The 19,397-nt window shown below is 39.5% G+C and overlaps 1 protein-coding gene across 4 annotated transcripts in view; it reads right to left on the bottom strand.

The window, feature by feature from the left end:
• Positions 1-19,087, bottom strand: part of LOC107658978 (AT-rich interactive domain-containing protein 2-like) — a 30,543-nt gene extending 11,456 nt beyond the window's left edge. For 2 of the 4 annotated variants that reach the window (XM_016447727.1, XM_016447729.1), the window contains exons 1-14: positions 18,609-19,087; positions 18,421-18,514; positions 17,696-17,793; positions 10,360-10,493; positions 8,782-9,000; positions 8,631-8,698; positions 8,487-8,556; positions 8,260-8,342; positions 6,906-7,073; positions 5,046-5,142; positions 3,455-3,664; positions 3,148-3,312; positions 393-468; positions 175-309 (exon numbers count right to left, since the gene is read on the bottom strand). In XM_016447727.1, the coding sequence (XP_016303213.1) occupies positions 175-309; positions 393-468; positions 3,148-3,312; positions 3,455-3,664; positions 5,046-5,142; positions 6,906-7,073; positions 8,260-8,342; positions 8,487-8,556; positions 8,631-8,698; positions 8,782-9,000; positions 10,360-10,493; positions 17,696-17,793; positions 18,421-18,514; positions 18,609-18,700 (1,709 nt within the window). In that variant the 5' untranslated portion in view covers positions 18,701-19,087. Of the gene's footprint in view, positions 1-174; positions 310-392; positions 469-3,147; positions 3,313-3,454; positions 3,665-5,045; positions 5,143-6,905; positions 7,074-8,091; positions 8,343-8,486; positions 8,557-8,630; positions 8,699-8,781; positions 9,001-10,359; positions 10,494-17,695; positions 17,794-18,420; positions 18,515-18,608 lie in introns of all 4 variants that reach the window. The other 2 variants (XM_016447728.1, XM_016447730.1) reach the window with 1 other exon arrangement.
• Positions 19,088-19,397: the final 310 nt, after the last annotated feature.

The following is a 19,397-nucleotide window of genomic DNA, read 5'->3' as shown; positions in this document are numbered from 1 at the left end:
ATGACGTCATTAATGAACAAAAAAGTCTGGAGCTGTGAAAAATTAGATCACCTTTAAAAAATCTGAAGTCGTTCAACCGCTATTGAGTGGTGAGTTTCAGCATTCAACATTTACCATTTGGGACGGCACAGATACAACTTCACAGCATCTGCCCAACAGTTCCATTGATCTCACCTCAGGCATTTGTAGAAGTTATTGGATGTTAACAAGCCACCCCGCGCCATCTTGCTGCAAATCGCCAGATATTCAGAGTACATCTCAGAGCGAGAGACCGAACCATCTGGATGAACCTCAAAATGAGCATTTAGCCTAACAAGAGCAGAAAGCATTCATAAAACACTAGAAAACATAACAGATTTGAGAAATGTAAGAAAGAAAGATGTAAGTCTTACCACTGAGTTGTGAATTTCTCTCCATCTACTTCCACAATCCCAGGCGGAGGTGTAGACTGCAGAGGCGCCCTGTTTACTACAAAGAAACAAACCCAAAAACACCGTAAATACAAATTACATAAACTCCTTTCTCATTAATTTTCCATTTCAACGCACATTTTTTTGAGGGATATTTTTAAACCCTAACAAGCAGTAGTAGCCCGTTTAAGAAAAATTATCTTCTATTTTGTGATATTATTATTCAGTATCATAAACACTGATGAGCGAATCTATTTTTGCATTTTATCATAAAACTGCAAAAACAAACAAAAAAATTCTATGACTTTTTGGAGGTAAAAGTAAAACCTGTATATGTAAGTTTGGGGGTCAGTAAGTTTTTTTTCTTTTAAATAAAAAAACGTTTTCATTCTTATTCGGTATCAACAGAATAAAAACAATTTTAAAAGAGGAGTAGAAATATTTCAATCCAATAAAATATGTTTGACAGACAATGAGCTCTTGATGATGTAAAAGTGCATTTTGGTTTCCACTTCATTTTACAGTGCTGTTGCAGTGTAACTATACATGTAACCCTTGTGCGTCAATTAAAAAAAGTTGCACATAGGTCCATAGTGGACAAAAATGGCCATGTCAAAAAACTGTCATAAAAATTTGAAGCTTGGGAGCACAGAGTTAAGTTTGGTCTCATTTTAAAGAAGACCCATGGCAGATTATTTTTTAAAAAGCGAAACCAAAAAAAAGTTATAGAGGTTTAAGTTTATGAAAATTATTTATGAACAATATTTTATATAAAATATATATTTTATGAAACATGTTGAACTCTATACCTGCTAGAAAATCAAAGCCATAAATCTAAACAAGTTGTGTTCCAAATTTGAGGTTGATATCTAAAAAAAAAAAAGAGCTTTCAGTAAGATTTTGTTTGGGCGCAGTTTTTCTCTCACAAATTTTACAAGAACACACACACAATTTTTTTTTATAACACATACAAACCACACTCTGACATCCATACCAACACACCCACACAGATATAGCTGCATTATTTATCCAATTGGCTCTATAATATGCAGAAGCAGAAAACAGGAATTAAGCGAGTATTTGCTTTATAGGCCAAACCTGAAAAAAAATGGCACCATCTGGTAAAAAATAGTAAAAAATTCAATTTTAAAGCCTTGCCAACAGAATGAAAGCCTATTAACAAAAATTACATCATTTTACAGTTAAATGGCACTGCGATTAAAAATAGCAGTTTTAATGGGTTTCAATGGGGACATTTTTGTCCTTAAGGTCCTGAGGAACAATTTTTTGTACCTAGTGCAAAACAGATTTATTAAAGGAAATTAAATAATAAAATTCCAATAACAATACACACCTGTGCCAAAATTTATGCAGTTGGCAATAATACAGGCAAAATTAAAAAAATAAAAAACTGAAAAGGACAAAAATGTCCAAAAGGTCGCACAAGGGTTAAGTACTCAATGTTAATTAACTACATGTAGTTACTATAAGTAGAGATGCACCGATCGATCGGCCAGGGATCGGAATCGGCTGATTTTCCTCATGATCGGCGATCGTCCGATCAGTCTCACTTCTTTCCGATTTCGAGCCGATCCGTTTTGTTACCAGCGGCACAGGCAATAACGTCAGCCGCACATTCTCGCTCTCTTCTCTCCGACGACCCCTTCTCTCTCACACACGTCTCATTCGCTCCGTTTAAATAGTGCTTGTATTGCGCATTATTTTAGTCATTCCCGCAGGTTTCGCGCTTATACCAAACGCGCGCGCACCACCACTGATCTATATTAGTGGAGCACACAATCCGCGCTCAGTCTCAAACAGCTTGTGAGCCACAAATACCAAAATGAGTGGCTAACTGCGCTAAAACGTTCAAATACATAAAAAATTGTCAAAATGCCCATTTTGGCGAGTATCCAGTTAAATACAGTCAATTTTGGAACGTTAAATAGTTGAGAAAGAACGCATGTTGTGTAACAGTATATTGGGTCCGTGGATAAACTCTTAAAGGGACTGCAGTCCAATATTTATGCTGCTGTCTGTCATGTTAATCAAAGAACAAAAGACGAAGACTAAGTAATTTTCTGCTCTTGACTGAATACGTTTTCTAACTTTAATGGTAAGCATTAATCTATTTAATTTTTACAATGAAGACTACAGAAATAGTATTTCTTAACTGAATAAAAACTTACTTAACCTGAAAAACTTAGTTTCGTAGCTCTCTTTATTCTATTGCATTTATTTGTGCTGTTGTTTGCTTTTTTTTATTTGTTATTTTATTACTGACTTTTTACTTGTTTTTTTATGAAAATAAAACTTTGCGTTGAAGAAAAGTAGATTTTTGTTTGTATATGCTGTCAATTATAGTTCTTAGAAAGAAAATCGGAATCGGCAAAAATACATATCGGCAGATCACACTAACAAAAAATCGGAATCGTCCAAGAAAATTGCAATCGGTGCATCTCTAACTATAAGGTCAGGATGAGGGGTTGGTTTACGGTTAGTTGCATGTAATAATGCATAGTATATTATTACTATTTTAAGTACATGTAATGTATAACAAGGACACCGTAAAATAAAGCGTTACTGCATTTTGCATCTGTCTGATCCTGCATTGTGTGTAAATCACTTACTCTCCGCGGTTATTAAAAGAGAAAGTACTTCTTGTGATATCTAAATACGTAATTTTGTACATCTCTAGTACACACAAAATCCGACAGCGGATACGTAGGACACTTACCAGCGCCAGGAGTGCCTTGTGTAGCTGGGGGAACGTGCTCGACAAGCTGCGGCCGAACCTCTGAGACCTGACTGCTCGAGGCCTGATGCTCGATGAGTTTTACTGCCGTCAGGGCATCCGGTCCAAACGTGTGCAGGTCCACTGACACCAACCGCACTAGAAGATCTGACATACACACATGCAAACCATGTCAATTCATTGCTCCTGATGGTTAGTGGTGGAACAAAATTCAGCAAACGAATTTTTGGGCTGAAACATCACAATAAATTTATGGTTTTGGAGAGAAATTGTTGACCGAAACGTGTACCTATGCTTCTCTCCACGGAGGAGATTTTAGAGCACGTGATCTCCCCGAGCTCAGCCAGCTGGTACAGGACCTCCAGCGCAGAGATGACCAGCATGATGTCCGGCAGCGTCAGGAGGGCGATTACTTCTCGGTACGACTCTTGATCCACATACTCGCAGATCAGAACGCCGTTATCCTCCACTTTGCTCAGGTTCCCGAGAATTTCCATGGCTGTAGGATGCAATGGAAATAATTAGCAACTCTCAAAGGAAAGGACAAGGTTTAACCAAGCGGCAACCTTCCGGTCTCTCTCGTGAAACTCAGCAACCAGCTCCCGCCTCTTTGCCCATTTTCGATTATCCGGGAGTGACGCGCGGTGCGGCGCTGCCAAGATGGCGACGGCCGGCTCCGCCTACTTTAGGCTTCAAAAACGCTCTTCAGAAACTTACGGGTGACGTCACAGACACTACGTCCATGTTTTTATACCGTCTATGGGTTTAACGCAGGGCTCTAGACTGCGACCAAAATGATCGCATCTGTGACCATTTTTTGAGAATGTGCGAGTTAAAATTTGACGTGTTCACATTTGTGCGAGTGCATGGTTTGCGCTGCTCCAAAGCGCCTGCTCCATACAGCACGCGTTGCACAGCAGCGACACATTGTAGCAGGAGTCAGATTTCACTGATCACGTGAAGAGAGGCGCTGTCAGTGTGAGCGGTTCAGGTGTAGAGCCTGGTTAATACTTAGGGTCAGGGTTAGGGTAAGTCGTCACTTCAACACGAGCACGAAGGTGCAGGCGGCAAAAATGACGCGAATATTGAGGAAACGATGGCGGATGGAGGATTTGGTTTTCAAGCTAAAGTAAAGTAAAAGACCGCTTCTTAAACCAGAGAAGGTGAACATGTTGATATTATGGAAAAAAACATGCAAGTCCTGTCACCGACAGCCAGTTTAGTTTTACTTTTTGTTTTCATTTTGAAAAGCTTGTTATCTTTGCTATTTACCTCATGTTACACTATGGAGGCTTTCTTTTAATTTATTTAATTTATTTGATTCAGCAGTGTTTGCTAAACGTTCTGTAATTTATTAATCTGTATATAATACAGCATGTGGTGTATGCCATGCCTTATCTTATTAATTTTTGTTCAGTTTTGGCAAGTTTGTCATTGTAGCCTACCATTTTATTGTTGTGCTTTTTAATTAAGAATAACAATGAATCCATCTTTTGCTTTAGTCTTAAAAGTGAAAGGTGTATAGATATAAGCAAAACAGACAATTATCTTTTCTTGTAAAACGTGACAACAAGATCACAAATTCGAAAGCATCCGAAGCCCGGCTTATAACAGCAAAAGAGGAACAAAATTCAAATCACAAATAATACTTCTGATGAAAAAGAACGGGTTGAATGTTAACCACTTTCGTTACCATATAACTATGAAGTATGATAAAAGTTCAGCAGCATGTATTAATTAATCCCATGTTGTAGCCAAAAAAATAAATTGCGACCCAATTATGTGCTCGTGTGACCAACTGAGAAAGTTAGCCACAAAAGAGCGACCATTGGGATGCCCTGGTTTAACGGCATGAACAGTTCACCTTAAAAGATGCTTACCCCTCATTTTGAGAAAACGATCCTGTGACAACAAACACTTCGTGATGGTGTGAAACATCAGATGTGTTGTTCGGAAATCAACTGGATCCAACTGAAGCTGAAAAAGGACAAAGAGACATTTAACAAAAGATACAAATGGCCAACAGATCCAAACATGAAGCATAGGCTTCATAGAGTGCTGCAGGGATAACATTTATAACCTAGAAACAAGAATTTTAGCACTTCTGGTTTCATCGTTTTGAAGTCAATAGGTTATTTTTGAATGGACTTTTGGTTAAATGCTTGAATTAAGGTTTGTGGTGAACCAAAGCTCAAAATTTTGACATTTCATTCTATGACATAAAACATAACAGTAATACCTCTTCGTGATTTTTTTTTAAAGATTTTACATTTCTTAAAACAGCTAACAAGCATCTAAATGAGACTACAGAGACCGTCTGAGAAATTAAATGTCATCATGCCGAACAGTCAAATTCATCTACTTGCTTTTCCACTTTATAATTACGCTCTGGCAAACTATTCTAAATCAAACTTTGAAAATTAAGAAGAAAGAGTTTAAGGTAGTGATACTGAAGTCACTAGTATCACTGCTATGAAGTCAATAGTGATGATGGTGTAGCTCGTTTATGGTGTATACGTGTAGCTTTTTACTCCTGCCGATTTGTATTTGTAGGCCTCAAGTTGTGTTTCATTTAATATTATCATGATGAACAAAAACATGCAAGTTGGTTAGTCAGTGTTTTAACATCATGTCAGCTTCTTTTGGCTATTTTCATGGCAAGTAATAAGTTGAAATAACGTAAAAGAGCTACTTAAAAACCCCTTGTCATCCAAGATGTTCACGTCTTTCTTTCTTCAGTCGTAAAGAAAGTATGTTTTTGAGGAAAACATTTCAGGAATTATCTCCATATAATGGACTTCCATGGTGCCCATGAGTTTGAACTTCCAAAATGCAGTTTAAATGCAGCTTCAAACGGCTCTAAACGATCCCAGCTGAGGAAAAAGGGTCTTATCTAGCGAAACGATTCATTTTCTAAAAAAAAATTAAAATGTATATACTTTTTAACCTCAAACGCTCGTCTTGTCTAGCTCTGCGATGCGCATGCGTACTCTGTGCAGTCCCATTCAAAACAGTTAAGGTATGTCGAAAAAACTCCCATCTAATTTTCTCCTCCAACTTCAAAATCGTCCTACATCGCTGCAGAAGTAAAGACCCAGTGTTTACAAAGTGAACATTCAAAGAAGGTCAAATGCCCTTTACAAAAAAGGTAAAACAGCAGAGCTAGACAAGATGAGCGTTTGAGGTTAAAAAGTATATAAATTGGAATTTTTTTTTTTAGAAAATAACCGATCGTTTCGCTAGATAAGACCCTTCTTCCTCGGCTGGGATCGTTTAGAGCCGTTTGAAGCTGCATTTAAACTGCATTTTGGAAGTTCAAACTCGCGAGCACCATAGAAGTCCATTATAAGGAGATAATTCCTGAAATGTTTTCCTCAAAAACATACTTTCTTTACAACTGAAGAAAGAAAGATGTGAACATCTTGGATGACAAGGGGGTGAGTACATTATCTGTAATTTTTTGTTCTGGAAGTGAACTACTCCTTTAAGAGACTCTAAAATGGATTCAGGTTTGACGGTGTAAAATTTGATTTGAAGCAGTTTCCTAAGAGATCTTAAACCACAAAATGTCTAAGACTCATGAACATTTGTTGTTCAGAGAGCTTATTTTCTGCAATAATCCAAAAGCCAATGGAAAAATCCTGTTGGGTTTTTTTTGTAAAGGAAACTTGGTGATGTAAACTTACAAAAATATGTCATAATTGCAGCAATCTATACAGATGTAGATTGTGGACTCTAACCTCTCCGGCAACGTTGCCGAGCGTGTCGAGACCCAGCTGCCGCAGCTGGACGAAGGTGCAGTGCGCACACAGTAAGAGGAAGCGCAGACATGTGCGATTAGCTGCCAGGAGTTTGATGTTGGCCTCCTCGAAGGACAAGTTCCTCAGAATCATTGCCACCTGCAACACCCGCTGGCCCTCGACGTCTGTAAAGAAAGTATGTTTTTGAGGAAAACATTTCAGGAATTATCTCCATATAATGGACTTCCATGGTGCCCATGAGTTTGAACTTCCAAAATGCAGTTTAAATGCAGCTTCAAACGGCTCTAAACGATCCCAGCTGAGGAAAAAGGGTCTTATCTAGCGAAACGATTCATTTTCTAAAAAAAAATTAAAATGTATATACTTTTTAACCTCAAACGCTCGTCTTGTCTAGCTCTGCGATGCGCATGCGTACTCTGTGCAGTCCCATTCAAAACAGTTAAGGTATGTCGAAAAAACTCCCATCTAATTTTCTCCTCCAACTTCAAAATCGTCCTACATCGCTGCAGAAGTAAAGACCCAGTGTTTACAAAGTGAACATTCAAAGAAGGTCAAATGCCCTTTACAAAAAAGGTAAAACAGCAGAGCTAGACAAGATGAGCGTTTGAGGTTAAAAAGTATATAAATTGGAATTTTTTTTTTTAGAAAATAACCGATCGTTTCGCTAGATAAGACCCTTCTTCCTCGGCTGGGATCGTTTAGAGCCGTTTGAAGCTGCATTTAAACTGCATTTTGGAAGTTCAAACTCGCGAGCACCATAGAAGTCCATTATAAGGAGATAATTCCTGAAATGTTTTCCTCAAAAACATACTTTCTTTACAACTGAAGAAAGAAAGATGTGAACATCTTGGATGACAAGGGGGTGAGTACATTATCTGTAATTTTTTGTTCTGGAAGTGAACTACTCCTTTAAGAGACTCTAAAATGGATTCAGGTTTGACGGTGTAAAATTTGATTTGAAGCAGTTTCCTAAGAGATCTTAAACCACAAAATGTCTAAGACTCATGAACATTTGTTGTTCAGAGAGCTTATTTTCTGCAATAATCCAAAAGCCAATGGAAAAATCCTGTTGGGTTTTTTTTGTAAAGGAAACTTGGTGATGTAAACTTACAAAAATATGTCATAATTGCAGCAATCTATACAGATGTAGATTGTGGACTCTAACCTCTCCGGCAACGTTGCCGAGCGTGTCGAGACCCAGCTGCCGCAGCTGGACGAAGGTGCAGTGCGCACACAGTAAGAGGAAGCGCAGACATGTGCGATTAGCTGCCAGGAGTTTGATGTTGGCCTCCTCGAAGGACAAGTTCCTCAGAATCATTGCCACCTGCAACACCCGCTGGCCCTCGACGTCTCCGATGCCTACGGCACGCGCCGAGTGGAAGAGAGGAGTGTAGACGTCCCTAGTCTCCAATCCGTCTGAAAAAATGACACAATGCACGCTTAGTGTGAAGTAATGCTCGGTTAAAACATATCGACTAATCAAAGCGAAACAACACTTCATTGAACGTCTTCACCACATCAAAGGAAACGAGAATAGTCGGGACGCAAACAACCACATACTTTGGGGTGTGCAGCTCTTGTCTGAGATGAGATCTTTGACTTCATTGTCTTCAATGACATCTTTCCAAAACTAAAACAAAAATAAGAGTTAAAAGCACAAAAACAGATACCATGCAAAAAAAGCAAGTTGACATCTTTTCTTACCCTCACAAAGTCTCGTGACGTTTTCTCCTGCCAGTCAGTCCCAAACAGAGCAGAAAAGCTACCTAATGCTGAAAGACAAACATATGTAACGTTAGCATACCCATGCAGTTCTGAAGTGCAAATACTCTAGTAAACGCAGTATTAAACGCACAGTCGTCGAAGACTCCCGCGTGTGCCAGCAGCAGCGTGACGAGTTTGGGCTCTTTTTCTAGCTGCATGGCGTGCTTGCTCTCATTGGACAGGAGCGTGCACACGTTAATGGCAAAGTCCACCTCGTTCGGGAGCCCAGACAGGAGAGACAGCACCAGTTTGTTGTAATCGGATGGAGGGACGAAATCCGTCGACAGCCCATAGCTTTGGCGGAGATAGTCTGCCAAACAAAGGATAAGCAAAAGATACGTTTTTTATATTTCTAGAGATTTCCTGAAGAAAATGTGAGCGGTAATTGGCCATGTGTCTTGGAGGTGGCTTGAGACTCATACAAAACTAGACTCAGCCAAGTGTGAATACATCTGGTTGTTCAAACCACATTTGTAAACTTCACTTCTCCCAAAAAGATCTACATCAGCATATGGAAGTTAGGGGTTTGGCCCTATTAAATATTGATTGCATTTTATTTTACAATCATCTTCTGCTTGTACATTCTAACATATCGTACTTACGTGTATCTTACACATACTTACATACATACATACTACAGTACTCAAGCAACTGGGTAATAAATAGGTACCAACCCTAAACTTACCACCTTAACAAATTCTTAACCCAGTGAAGTTACCTTATATTACTCAGTATTTTATTACATAAGTATATTGTAAATGCACATACTCTAAAATAGTGCAAACTTCATATAAAATTGTAACTTTCAAAATACACATCTCATCAATTGAATTCATAAAATGTAAAACTTTAACAACAGTGCCCTATGAAAAGTTTTATTTTTTCAGAAATTGTGTCGTCGGTTGTAATTTTTCTGGATTCTGTGCTTTATGATTTAATACAAATGTATTATGAAATTCAAAATTAATGCATAAAACTTTCATTTACCTTTTTTTTTTGCCATATCAGCAAAGACTATATTCATGGCAAACTCGAGAACAATAACATTTAAAACAACTCTTCAGATGAACTATACTCAATTTAATTTTTTTTAAACTAAAAAAATCATTTTTTTTCTTTTTAGCAAATAAAGTGCTGCACATCAGAGGTTTATTGTTAAAATTAAAACGTGGACGAAAAATTGTGTTATTGTGTGATCTCTTCAGGAAATAGTGCTTTATTAATTTATTTTTTTAATTATTTTTTATTATTATTACTTTGAGAAGTACAATCTACTATACAAAAGTAATGCGTGTCAATTTTTTCAAATTAAACCAAACTTATTTTGGCAGGCTGTCATGAAGATCTTTGAGTTTGTGTGTATCTGCTGATAGTTTAATCAAATTGTGAAATGCTGGTGAAGTGACTCTCAGAGCAGCTCTGGAGATGAAGTTCACGTGTTCATGTCCTCATACAGTCAGACTAAAACCTACCCCAACCCTTATGTAAAGGGAAATATCATCTGTCTCTCTGAAAGGAGTGCAGTGGCAGGAGTACTATTTCCTTCATGGCATTAAGAGTTTTCACAGGTGCAGCTCCAACGCATACTAACCTTTTGAGCCGTCTGTGTGTGTGTGTGTGTGTGTGTGTGTGTGTGTGTCTCAGAGAAGCAGACGGGGCTCATCTGTACCTGATACAGTGTGTTGCTGGTAGTTGTATGACGTGGGTATTGCACCAATCGGAAGCAAATGTTTAGGATTCCCCGGCTGCTCCTCTTCATCTTCCTCTCCAAAGTGATGCACCTTTTCATACTTCTCTAGATAGCTGCAGCGAGATCAGAAAAAGACATCAGCACACAGAATGACAGACAGATGGATATACACTCATGATCCCAGGAGAAATTTAAGAGACACGAAGATTTAAACATCCAGACACATTTATTCACTGACCGGTGAGCACCTGTTTAAAAGATTGAGTGGTTATAATATTATCGTATACATTTTCATAGCATGTTTTAAATAGGTAGAGATCGGTTTCTGCATTTAGATGACTGTTTGGAGGGATAACGTGTGAACGTCATTCATTTCCATGAGCAAAATAAACAAACAAACCCGTGCCTCAGGGACTGAGAAAATCCATTAGCATTTTAGTTGCTACAGTTTTTTAAATGATTTATGCCAATAAAACATATTTAGAGTAGAAGGGCTGACTGCCAATATAATAACCATACATAGCAAACAATTTAATGATAGTAAATGAGACGCACACAAACCTGCTTTAAGGAACAGTATTTTAGCCAGAAGCGACGGTTTAACTTTAAAAAAGCCTTAATGATGGATTTGGTTCTTACAAACATGTAGCTTTTGCTTCACAAGTCCATTAATTAATGGACTGGAGTGGTGTGGATTACTTGTGGATTATTGTGATGTTTTTATCAGCTGTTTGGACTCTCATTCTGACGGCACCCATTCACTGCAGAGGATCCATTGGTGAGCAAGTGATGTAACGCTAAATTTCTCTAAATCTGATGAAAAAAACTCATCTATGTCTTGGATCATGGCTTGAGGGTGAGGACATTTTATGCCAGTTTTAATTGTAGGGTGAACTATTCCTTTAAGATGTTTTTATACATTATTTAAAGGGGTCATATGATGCTGCTAAAAAGAACATTATTTTGTGTATTTGGTGTAATGCAATGTGTTTATGCGGTTTAAGGTTAAAAAAACACATTATTTTCCACATACTGTACATTATTGTTTCTCCTCTATGCCCCACCTTACTGAAACGCGTCGATTTTTACAAAGCTCATCGGTCTGAAAAGCGAGGTGTGCTCTGATTGGCCAGCTATCCAGTGCGTTGTGATTGGCCGAATACCTCAAGCGTGTGACAGAAATGTTACGCCCCTACCATATTGTGATGCCTTGTCCGGCCGGAGCGAAGAGACAAAAACATTAAAACCCATTATAAACGAGGCATTTGTGCATCCAGTGGGGACATAATTACGGATTATAATGACTTATACTGTCTTTTTACGCATTGCGCTGCATCGCACTGCGTAAACATAAAACCATGTCTGCATTTGTGATCGGAGAAATGACAAACAACAAGTGCTACTCTACACTAATCAAAACTTGCGTTTGAACCATCAGTGGCAAATTCTTTAAATAAAAACATGTACTTACAGAGAAAGGAAAAATTTAAATCGCATCATATGACCCCTTTAATTTAGATTTGACAAGATTTCAGAAGTGACAGTAAGCAGAAATTATGTTAATCAGCCAAACAGACACTGACACAGATTAATCAATCTGTCAAATGCAAAGAGAATACATACATGCAAATGTCTGCACAGTTTGCAACCTAACATAAATCACACTTGATTAAATCCCCATTAAAAACACTTAAAACAAGGTAACTGCATACTTTACCATCTCACACAGCTCTGTAACCTTACATACTGAAAGACGGTCAGAAAGCACAAGCTGTTTATTCCAGAGAATCAGGGATCAACCGTATTGTGAGTCTAATAGTAATATTCACAGTCCTGCTCCGTGTGTGAGTATGACTCATGAGTGGTTCCCTCAACTGAATGAGCTTTCACTTACACACACACACACACCCTCCCACGTGCTACAATACAAACACGATAAATAGCTATCTGCACACCATAAACACTAGAAAACAACACACTGTACTGGACACGCACAGCGTGGACAGGCATTCGCTCACTGGACTGTGTAATTGTAGGATTTTAATTAGTGATGATAGTTGATATCACTGAACAAGATAACCAGCAGATAACCAAATCCACCTGAGAAATGCTCTCCCTTTTCAAAAGTCAGTTTCATTTATTAAATCTTTGTGAATTTGAAGTTGATATGTAAAAACTTGTTTGCTGCAATTAAAGTGATCGTTTACCCAAAAAATAAAACCATGTTATTTTCTCACCCTCATTTGCTTCCAAACCTGCATGACTTTTTCTTCTCCATGGAACACAAAAATAAAATATTTTGACAAATGTTGGTAACAAAATGGTTTCAGTTCCTTTTAACTTTCACTGTATTTTTTGCCCATATAATGGAAGTCAATAGGAAATTAAACGGATTGGTTACCAAAATTCTTCAAAATAACTTTTAACATTTAAGTCATACAAGTTTACATTTTAACGTACATTTTATTCACCACCTGTAACTCTGCTTTTTGATTATTGAAAAATTAATGAATGAATCAAAAAACAATGTAGATGCTGATGATTGTCTCAGGCTGGTCAGCGTGTGAGTTCAGACAAACCCAGAGCTGATTACAGGCTGATGTTTCTCGAGACACTAAATGAGGACCTTGTGAAAGCATCAGGTTTATTATGTACAATTTAAGTCAAGGGCACTTAAGTCGTGTTTCTGGAGATCTACCTTTCTGCAAAGTTTAGCTCCAACACTAATCAAATACACCTGAACCAGCTAATTAAGATCTTCAGCAGGACTCCATAAATACAAACAGATGTTGAAGGCAGATCTCCAACAACCAGTTCTTTCTTTTCTTTCATAAACCTAAAAGGTAAAAAAACACAGCAAACCGGGTATGCAAATACAGAAATGAAGCTGGCATGAGGAACTATGGCATCCAGTCAGTGTTCACGTGAACTGCTGGACAAACTACGTAATTACACCATTTACAAGCATTTTATCTGCATTTTATGTTCTGTAAAAAAATGTTCATATCAGTGGAAATCGGCAGCATATTCGCCGATACCAAAATATACGCGATAGGCTCATATCGGCCGATAAAATCAGCAATACTAATCACAGGAGCGGCTTTACTGACGAGATGTGCATGAAAATCGCATTCGATTTTTTGCACAGCCCTACTTGCAATGTAGCGGGTTGGTTAGTTACTTGTAATTATGCATACTTTACTGTTATTAGATGTAACAAGGACACTAAAATAAAGCATTACCAATCATTTCTTTAAAGTCCCCCTGCAGTCAAATATTTTATTCCTTAAAACTTATCTTTGATTATAAAAATTACATATTTAAATGTTTTTTTCTCGTGAAAATAATTTTCTCATGCCTTAAAATAGCTTGAATGTAACTCTACACCCTTGCCTCATTTACTATATGCTGATCTTTGAATATGCAAATTTGTCCCGCCTCCACTCAGTCACACCAGCCAGCGCCTCCTGATCCACTGAACTGTAGTAAACGGAAAACAATGGCATACACGAATAATGACTGATAAAACTATGTTTTTACTAGCGGACAACTACAGTGAATACTATAACATTCATTAAAGTTACTTACTTGACAATGTTGTGTCCTAAAATGCCTTGAAGACTCGAATGCAGCCGGTTGTGATTCTTAATTCGCGCCCGCGAGCAATGCGTGTGAAGTGCAGATGGCGATGCGCGAGAGGTGGGTCTGACTTCGGGCTACTTTTACACTGTTGCCACTAGACTTGTGCCGGTATTCGGTAATGCGATATATCACGTGTTATTTAATGAGCTAACATGAACTAATACTTGATTTTTTTAAACAAAGATTAATAACTTCTGTAGCAAATGTAGCTATTGCGAATGTTAATGCATTAACTAAGGTTAACTAATGAGGTCTTATTGTAAAGTGATACCTATTGGTCTTTATAGTTCTTTTGCACTTTAATCTGTGTAAAACTTTTAACTTTATAAATTTTTCTGTATTGCTTTATTGCATTTAAATGTTCAGTTATTTTTATTATAAGAAACATGTTATTAAACCTGTTATACTGTATTATGACAGCACTTTTTTAAACTACATTTCAATATCACGATAATACCGCATACCGTGATAAAAGCATTAGCAATTAATCGCAACATGAAAATTTGATACCGGCATATCCCTAGTTGCCACGGTTTATAATGCAAGTTAGCGGTTCTAAATTCACGTTAAACCACGGCTTCATGGGTTTTTTGCTCTAATTTACTTTTGGTTTTGTGCTGGTATTGGTATATTTTGCATACTAGTGATAGGAATCGATCCCTTGAAGTGATTGGTTATGGGTTTGTGACGTAGCAAACCGAGGGCTGTTTAAAACCGTATTTCTGGGTCAGCCTTTGGGAAACTACAGTTTTAAGGAGTTTTAAAAAAAATACTCAGCAATGGTGTTGATTAATGGATTGGCACATGGTTTGTCTAAAAGCATATTAAAAACACCACATAGACAAATAAACAACATAAAAAACTTGATTTTCACTACGGGGGACTTTAAAAAAAAAAAAAAAGGTCCATGCAAATGTTACTGGGAATATTTATATTACCAGCCAAATTAACTGATTTGCTAAAATGAATCAGAGTGAATAAAAATTAGCCTCAGAAAACTAGAACGCATGCGCCCACTCCCACATGCTCCGATACGCTGTGCATAAAAAATAAAGCTGCCCTGTCCATAAAAACTGACCATTTGCCAATTAAGACATTGACATGTGTTGTTTAGCTGCTCTCGCCTCTTTAGCTGGCAGACGGAGTGCCTGCCACATTTAAATGACTCATTTCACATGCTCCGATCGGTGCTGAGCGGTCCAGCGGTAAGCTCATCACACCACAAACCCAAAGACCCAAGTTCAAATCCCTTGCCAGCTCTTCCTCAGCTGCGACGGTGTAAACACACAACCGAATTCCTCTTTTCGGCGTGAGTGATAAGAGTTAGACTACACAATGGTGTCCTAATGGAGACACCTGTTCATCAGCAATCCATCAAACAAGTGCAAATGAAAACCTTCATTTTTGTCTGAAGACTCACACTAGTGTTAGCTGAGAAAACGGGACGTTTTGGAGCCAGCGAGCGTTTCTCGGTCTGCGTGGTGCGAGTGAATCGGACTAAGTGAGATCCAACAGAAATGAGGATCCTGCTAAAGCAAGAACTCCTGAATCCCTTCGGCTGCGGAAAGGCCTGCAGGAATTTTCCCTCGTGTGATGTGCTTGGGACGCTCCCGAGGTAAACCTTGAACGCTTCTGAAAAATAATCTTTGTAAAGTACATCTGTAATTAAAACATTCCACCATCCTGATCCAATCAAAACACCTGCAGCTCAAATCATGTTACTAGTTTTGAGTGTTATATAGTCTGATATATAGTTGAACAAACAGGCTAAATATGTAAGACTGCAAAAAACATCCAGAGATTCTCTCTCGCTTGATGTTGCAAAAAAAGATTCTTCATCACAAGTACTGGATTTCCTCAAAGCGATCATGACGGTCTAAACTCTTTGGCTTCGCTTCCACCAATCGCTTCAAACTCCCTGAGAGACGGATACACCTCAACATGACACAAACCTCTCCAGGATTTCACAAACAACTGGCGTTACATCAGCATTGAGCAGCACGAAGACTTTTGATTATGAAAATAAAACCCAAAGAGAGCATGCCTGATAAAAATATGCATATCCTGCAAATAAAACCAGTTAAAGCTCACGCAATCTCTCTGTGGAGCACTAATTCTGTCCTTCGTACGCCGCTCTCATGAGGAAGACACACAGGAGAACAGCGTTTTGCATCCCTTGTCGTTCTGAGCTCTCGTCGCCGACAAACAAGCTCTCTTGCAATGACTGTGAGTATGGTAAAAGACACTTTGCAGAATGGTAATTACGATTAGACCGTTGCATGGCAGGTGTACGTCTCCTTCTCACGGCCCACACAGCCTAAACGCTCCCTGCTGCCAAGTCTGTCTGTCTCACCCCCCCATAACCTACTAAACTAGAGAGAAACGCACGTGGAAAACCAGCATCCGCACTACCTGTAGAACAGAGAGCAGTGCTACGGCCGTACGCTCCTCACTGCTGATACTACAAATATATAAAAATGTGCACGAGTTACATCTGGTGAAACGTCTTTAGAGGTTTACACACGAATCGACCGTGTGCATGTTGTAAAACACCATTAACCACATTCATAAACATACAGATAACAACCTAGAAAGCACAAAACACATTCTGTATTGCAAAATAAAGTGACAGTTGAAGTCTGAACACACCAGCACAGATCCAAAACAATCATCCACCATTGTAAAGTTTACAGTCTCTTATTTAAATATGCAGGACACAGCACATGCATGTTATAAAATTTCTATTAGAAATACTTATCAAACCAGATAAAAGACAAAACTCTGCCTACAAAACAAAAGACTCCTATAGACCAATGCAAGCGACAAATGCATCCTTAAAAGTGACCCAAATACAAGTCCAAACAACCCTCTAACTTCCTGATTTAGATTTAAAAATCATTCCATATTAAAACAAGTGATGTTGCATTGAAACATTTTACAGAGAACTATGTGTAGAACTCAATAAGTGGTGACAAACTAAGGCCTCATTTACAGTTTTCATCTCATATTTGAATATGCAAGAATCAGCACATGCATGTTGTGATGCTTATATAAAAATACTAAATATCAAACTACAAAAAAAAACTGCCTTCAAAACAAAAGACTCCTATAGACCAACGCAAATGACAGATGCATCCTTAAAAGTGACCCAAGTCCAAAATAGCCATGTAAACACTGTAAAACTTTGATTTAGATTTTAAAATCCCTTTATATTAAAATACAAGAAATGTTGCATTAGAGCATATAGGGGAAAAAAGCTTAAGCTAAACAGTACAAAAACCATCTAAACTACATCCTATTACAGAGTTTTGTCCATTGTTAAAATATACAGAACCTGCCATTAAAGCAAAATACTTCAATGCAACTGACAGATGCATCCTTAAAAGTGACTCAAACACAAGTCCAGAAGAACCATTTATCACTGTAAAACTCCCTGATTTAAATTGTTTTGCCACATAATGTTGCATTAGCAAGACAAAATTAGTTGATATTAAAACAGTCAAAAGTCTGCTTTATGCAATCAGCAACACGGACATACGATCCTCCAAAACACACGCTTTTGAGTCAGAACCGAGCCGCATGTTTGAGTGCATCAGAGCAGAGAAGCGCCTGTAAACATTGAGCACATGTGCTGGAGCTGATCAGAGAGAGAAACTGAATAAGAAAGACTCACCGAAGGTAGTACTGTTTTAAAACAAAAGCAGCATTCGAGCAACTCCTGGGGAAATTGAAATCCTCGCTCAGTTCGGCCCACTGGTTCTTGTCGGACACCTGTAGGGTGATGAGACAGGTGAGAGGGGTTCGGTTCCGATGCAGGACCGTGTGTGTGTGTGTGTGTGTGTGTGAGAGAGAGAGTGTCTGTCTGTCTGTCTGTGTGTATGTATGTGTGTGCATGCTAACTCCCATTAGCACTCCGGCTAACTTACACTTTCCCATGTGAAATGAATAAATCAAACCAGTAGCAGGGAAACAAGGTGTTCCGAGGCTAACTTGTCCGAACCCCCGCGTCTGGACCGCGGATCTGGCGAGGTTTGCGGCTGCATTTACAGCGCGGAATACACAGGCCTGAGTGCGGCCTACAGTCGCTCAATCCTCCGCCACACGGGAGGGATAAAGCCACTGATGTACACGGCGGGTCCGGACGGGGTTCGGTGCCTCAGCCTCGGTACGGGTAATCGATGTAAAAGCCGCCCGGTAATTTTGAAGTGAAAGTGTGTGTGGGACGAATACACACACATACATACACTTACTCACTCACTCACTCTCACATACATACACTTACACAGGCCGATGCACGGCAGAACCGCAGACAGATCCACCGAACCGAGCCAAGAAGTTGAGTTGGAAGAGTGTGTGAGAGATGAGAAATGTTAAGTTTAGTGTGTGTGAGGAACTTGCCTTCGCGAAGCCCCCTAAAGACACCACTCTCATATACAGAGCGCCCAGGTCCAGCTCCTTCCCACCCACTACGGGAACCTTTTTAAACGGAGATCTGTGGAGAAAAACAGCCCAATTGAACACCGTCCGGACCCCTCACGCGCCCAGCGCGGGTCACCCAAGTTATAATAAGCGAAATTCCCGCTCACCCTCTGCTGTGGTGAAATTGCCGCAGCTCGTCCAGAAAAGCCTGTCCTTTCCTCCGCTGCTCGGGGAGGTTTTTCCCCGTCGAGTTCGCCATCGTTTCGCTGAAATTCGGTCAAACCCCCGGCTCAGATTCGGTTCCTAAGAGTCCGGGGATCCCATGCTCCGGTCCGCTCCGCTCCGGTGCGGCTGCGTGTTTGAAAAGTTAAAGAAATGACGGAGGATGAGTGTGGAGAAACCCGCTCCAACGGCAGCCCGAGCAGCCCGCGAACCCGAGCGAGCTCAGTCCAACGGCACCACGGCACCGCTCATGGCTGCACGGGAAAACAACGGTACCGGCTGCGCCTGCGTTAGGGTTTGGAGTGGGTTTTTTGACAGTGCGGGACGGACGCGGCTCCGGTTTAATCGCGCACACTGTGAAGCGGCAGAGGGATCCAGTTCAGACAAAAAGACCCGAGGCCGCGCAACTCAGCGGCGCTCCCCAGCCGGCAAGCGTCGGTACTGCAACCGCCACAGCGCCGCTCATGAACAATAGACGGAGCTCGCTGGAGCGAAGGGGGAGTCGCGAAACTCCGCCAAACCGTTAAAAACGGAAGCCTGTCATGAGCGTCGGTTGGGGGAAGGGAACTGACAGCTTACACTAGCATAATAAAAAGAATAAAATTGAGTCAAACAGTAGCTGCGTCCGAAATGACACACTATATACTATGCACTTATACACTATGCACAATAGGGCCTTTCGCACCGCTTAAGTTCCAGAACTAAATGTACAGTACTAAAGTACTGGGACGATT

The sequence above is a fragment of the Sinocyclocheilus anshuiensis genome, unplaced genomic scaffold (assembly GCF_001515605.1).
Source record: "Sinocyclocheilus anshuiensis isolate Anshui unplaced genomic scaffold, SAMN03320099.WGS_v1.1 scaffold283, whole genome shotgun sequence".
Taxonomy (NCBI): Eukaryota; Metazoa; Chordata; class Actinopteri; order Cypriniformes; family Cyprinidae; genus Sinocyclocheilus; species Sinocyclocheilus anshuiensis.
This window is presented reverse-complemented; position numbering and strand designations above follow the sequence as displayed.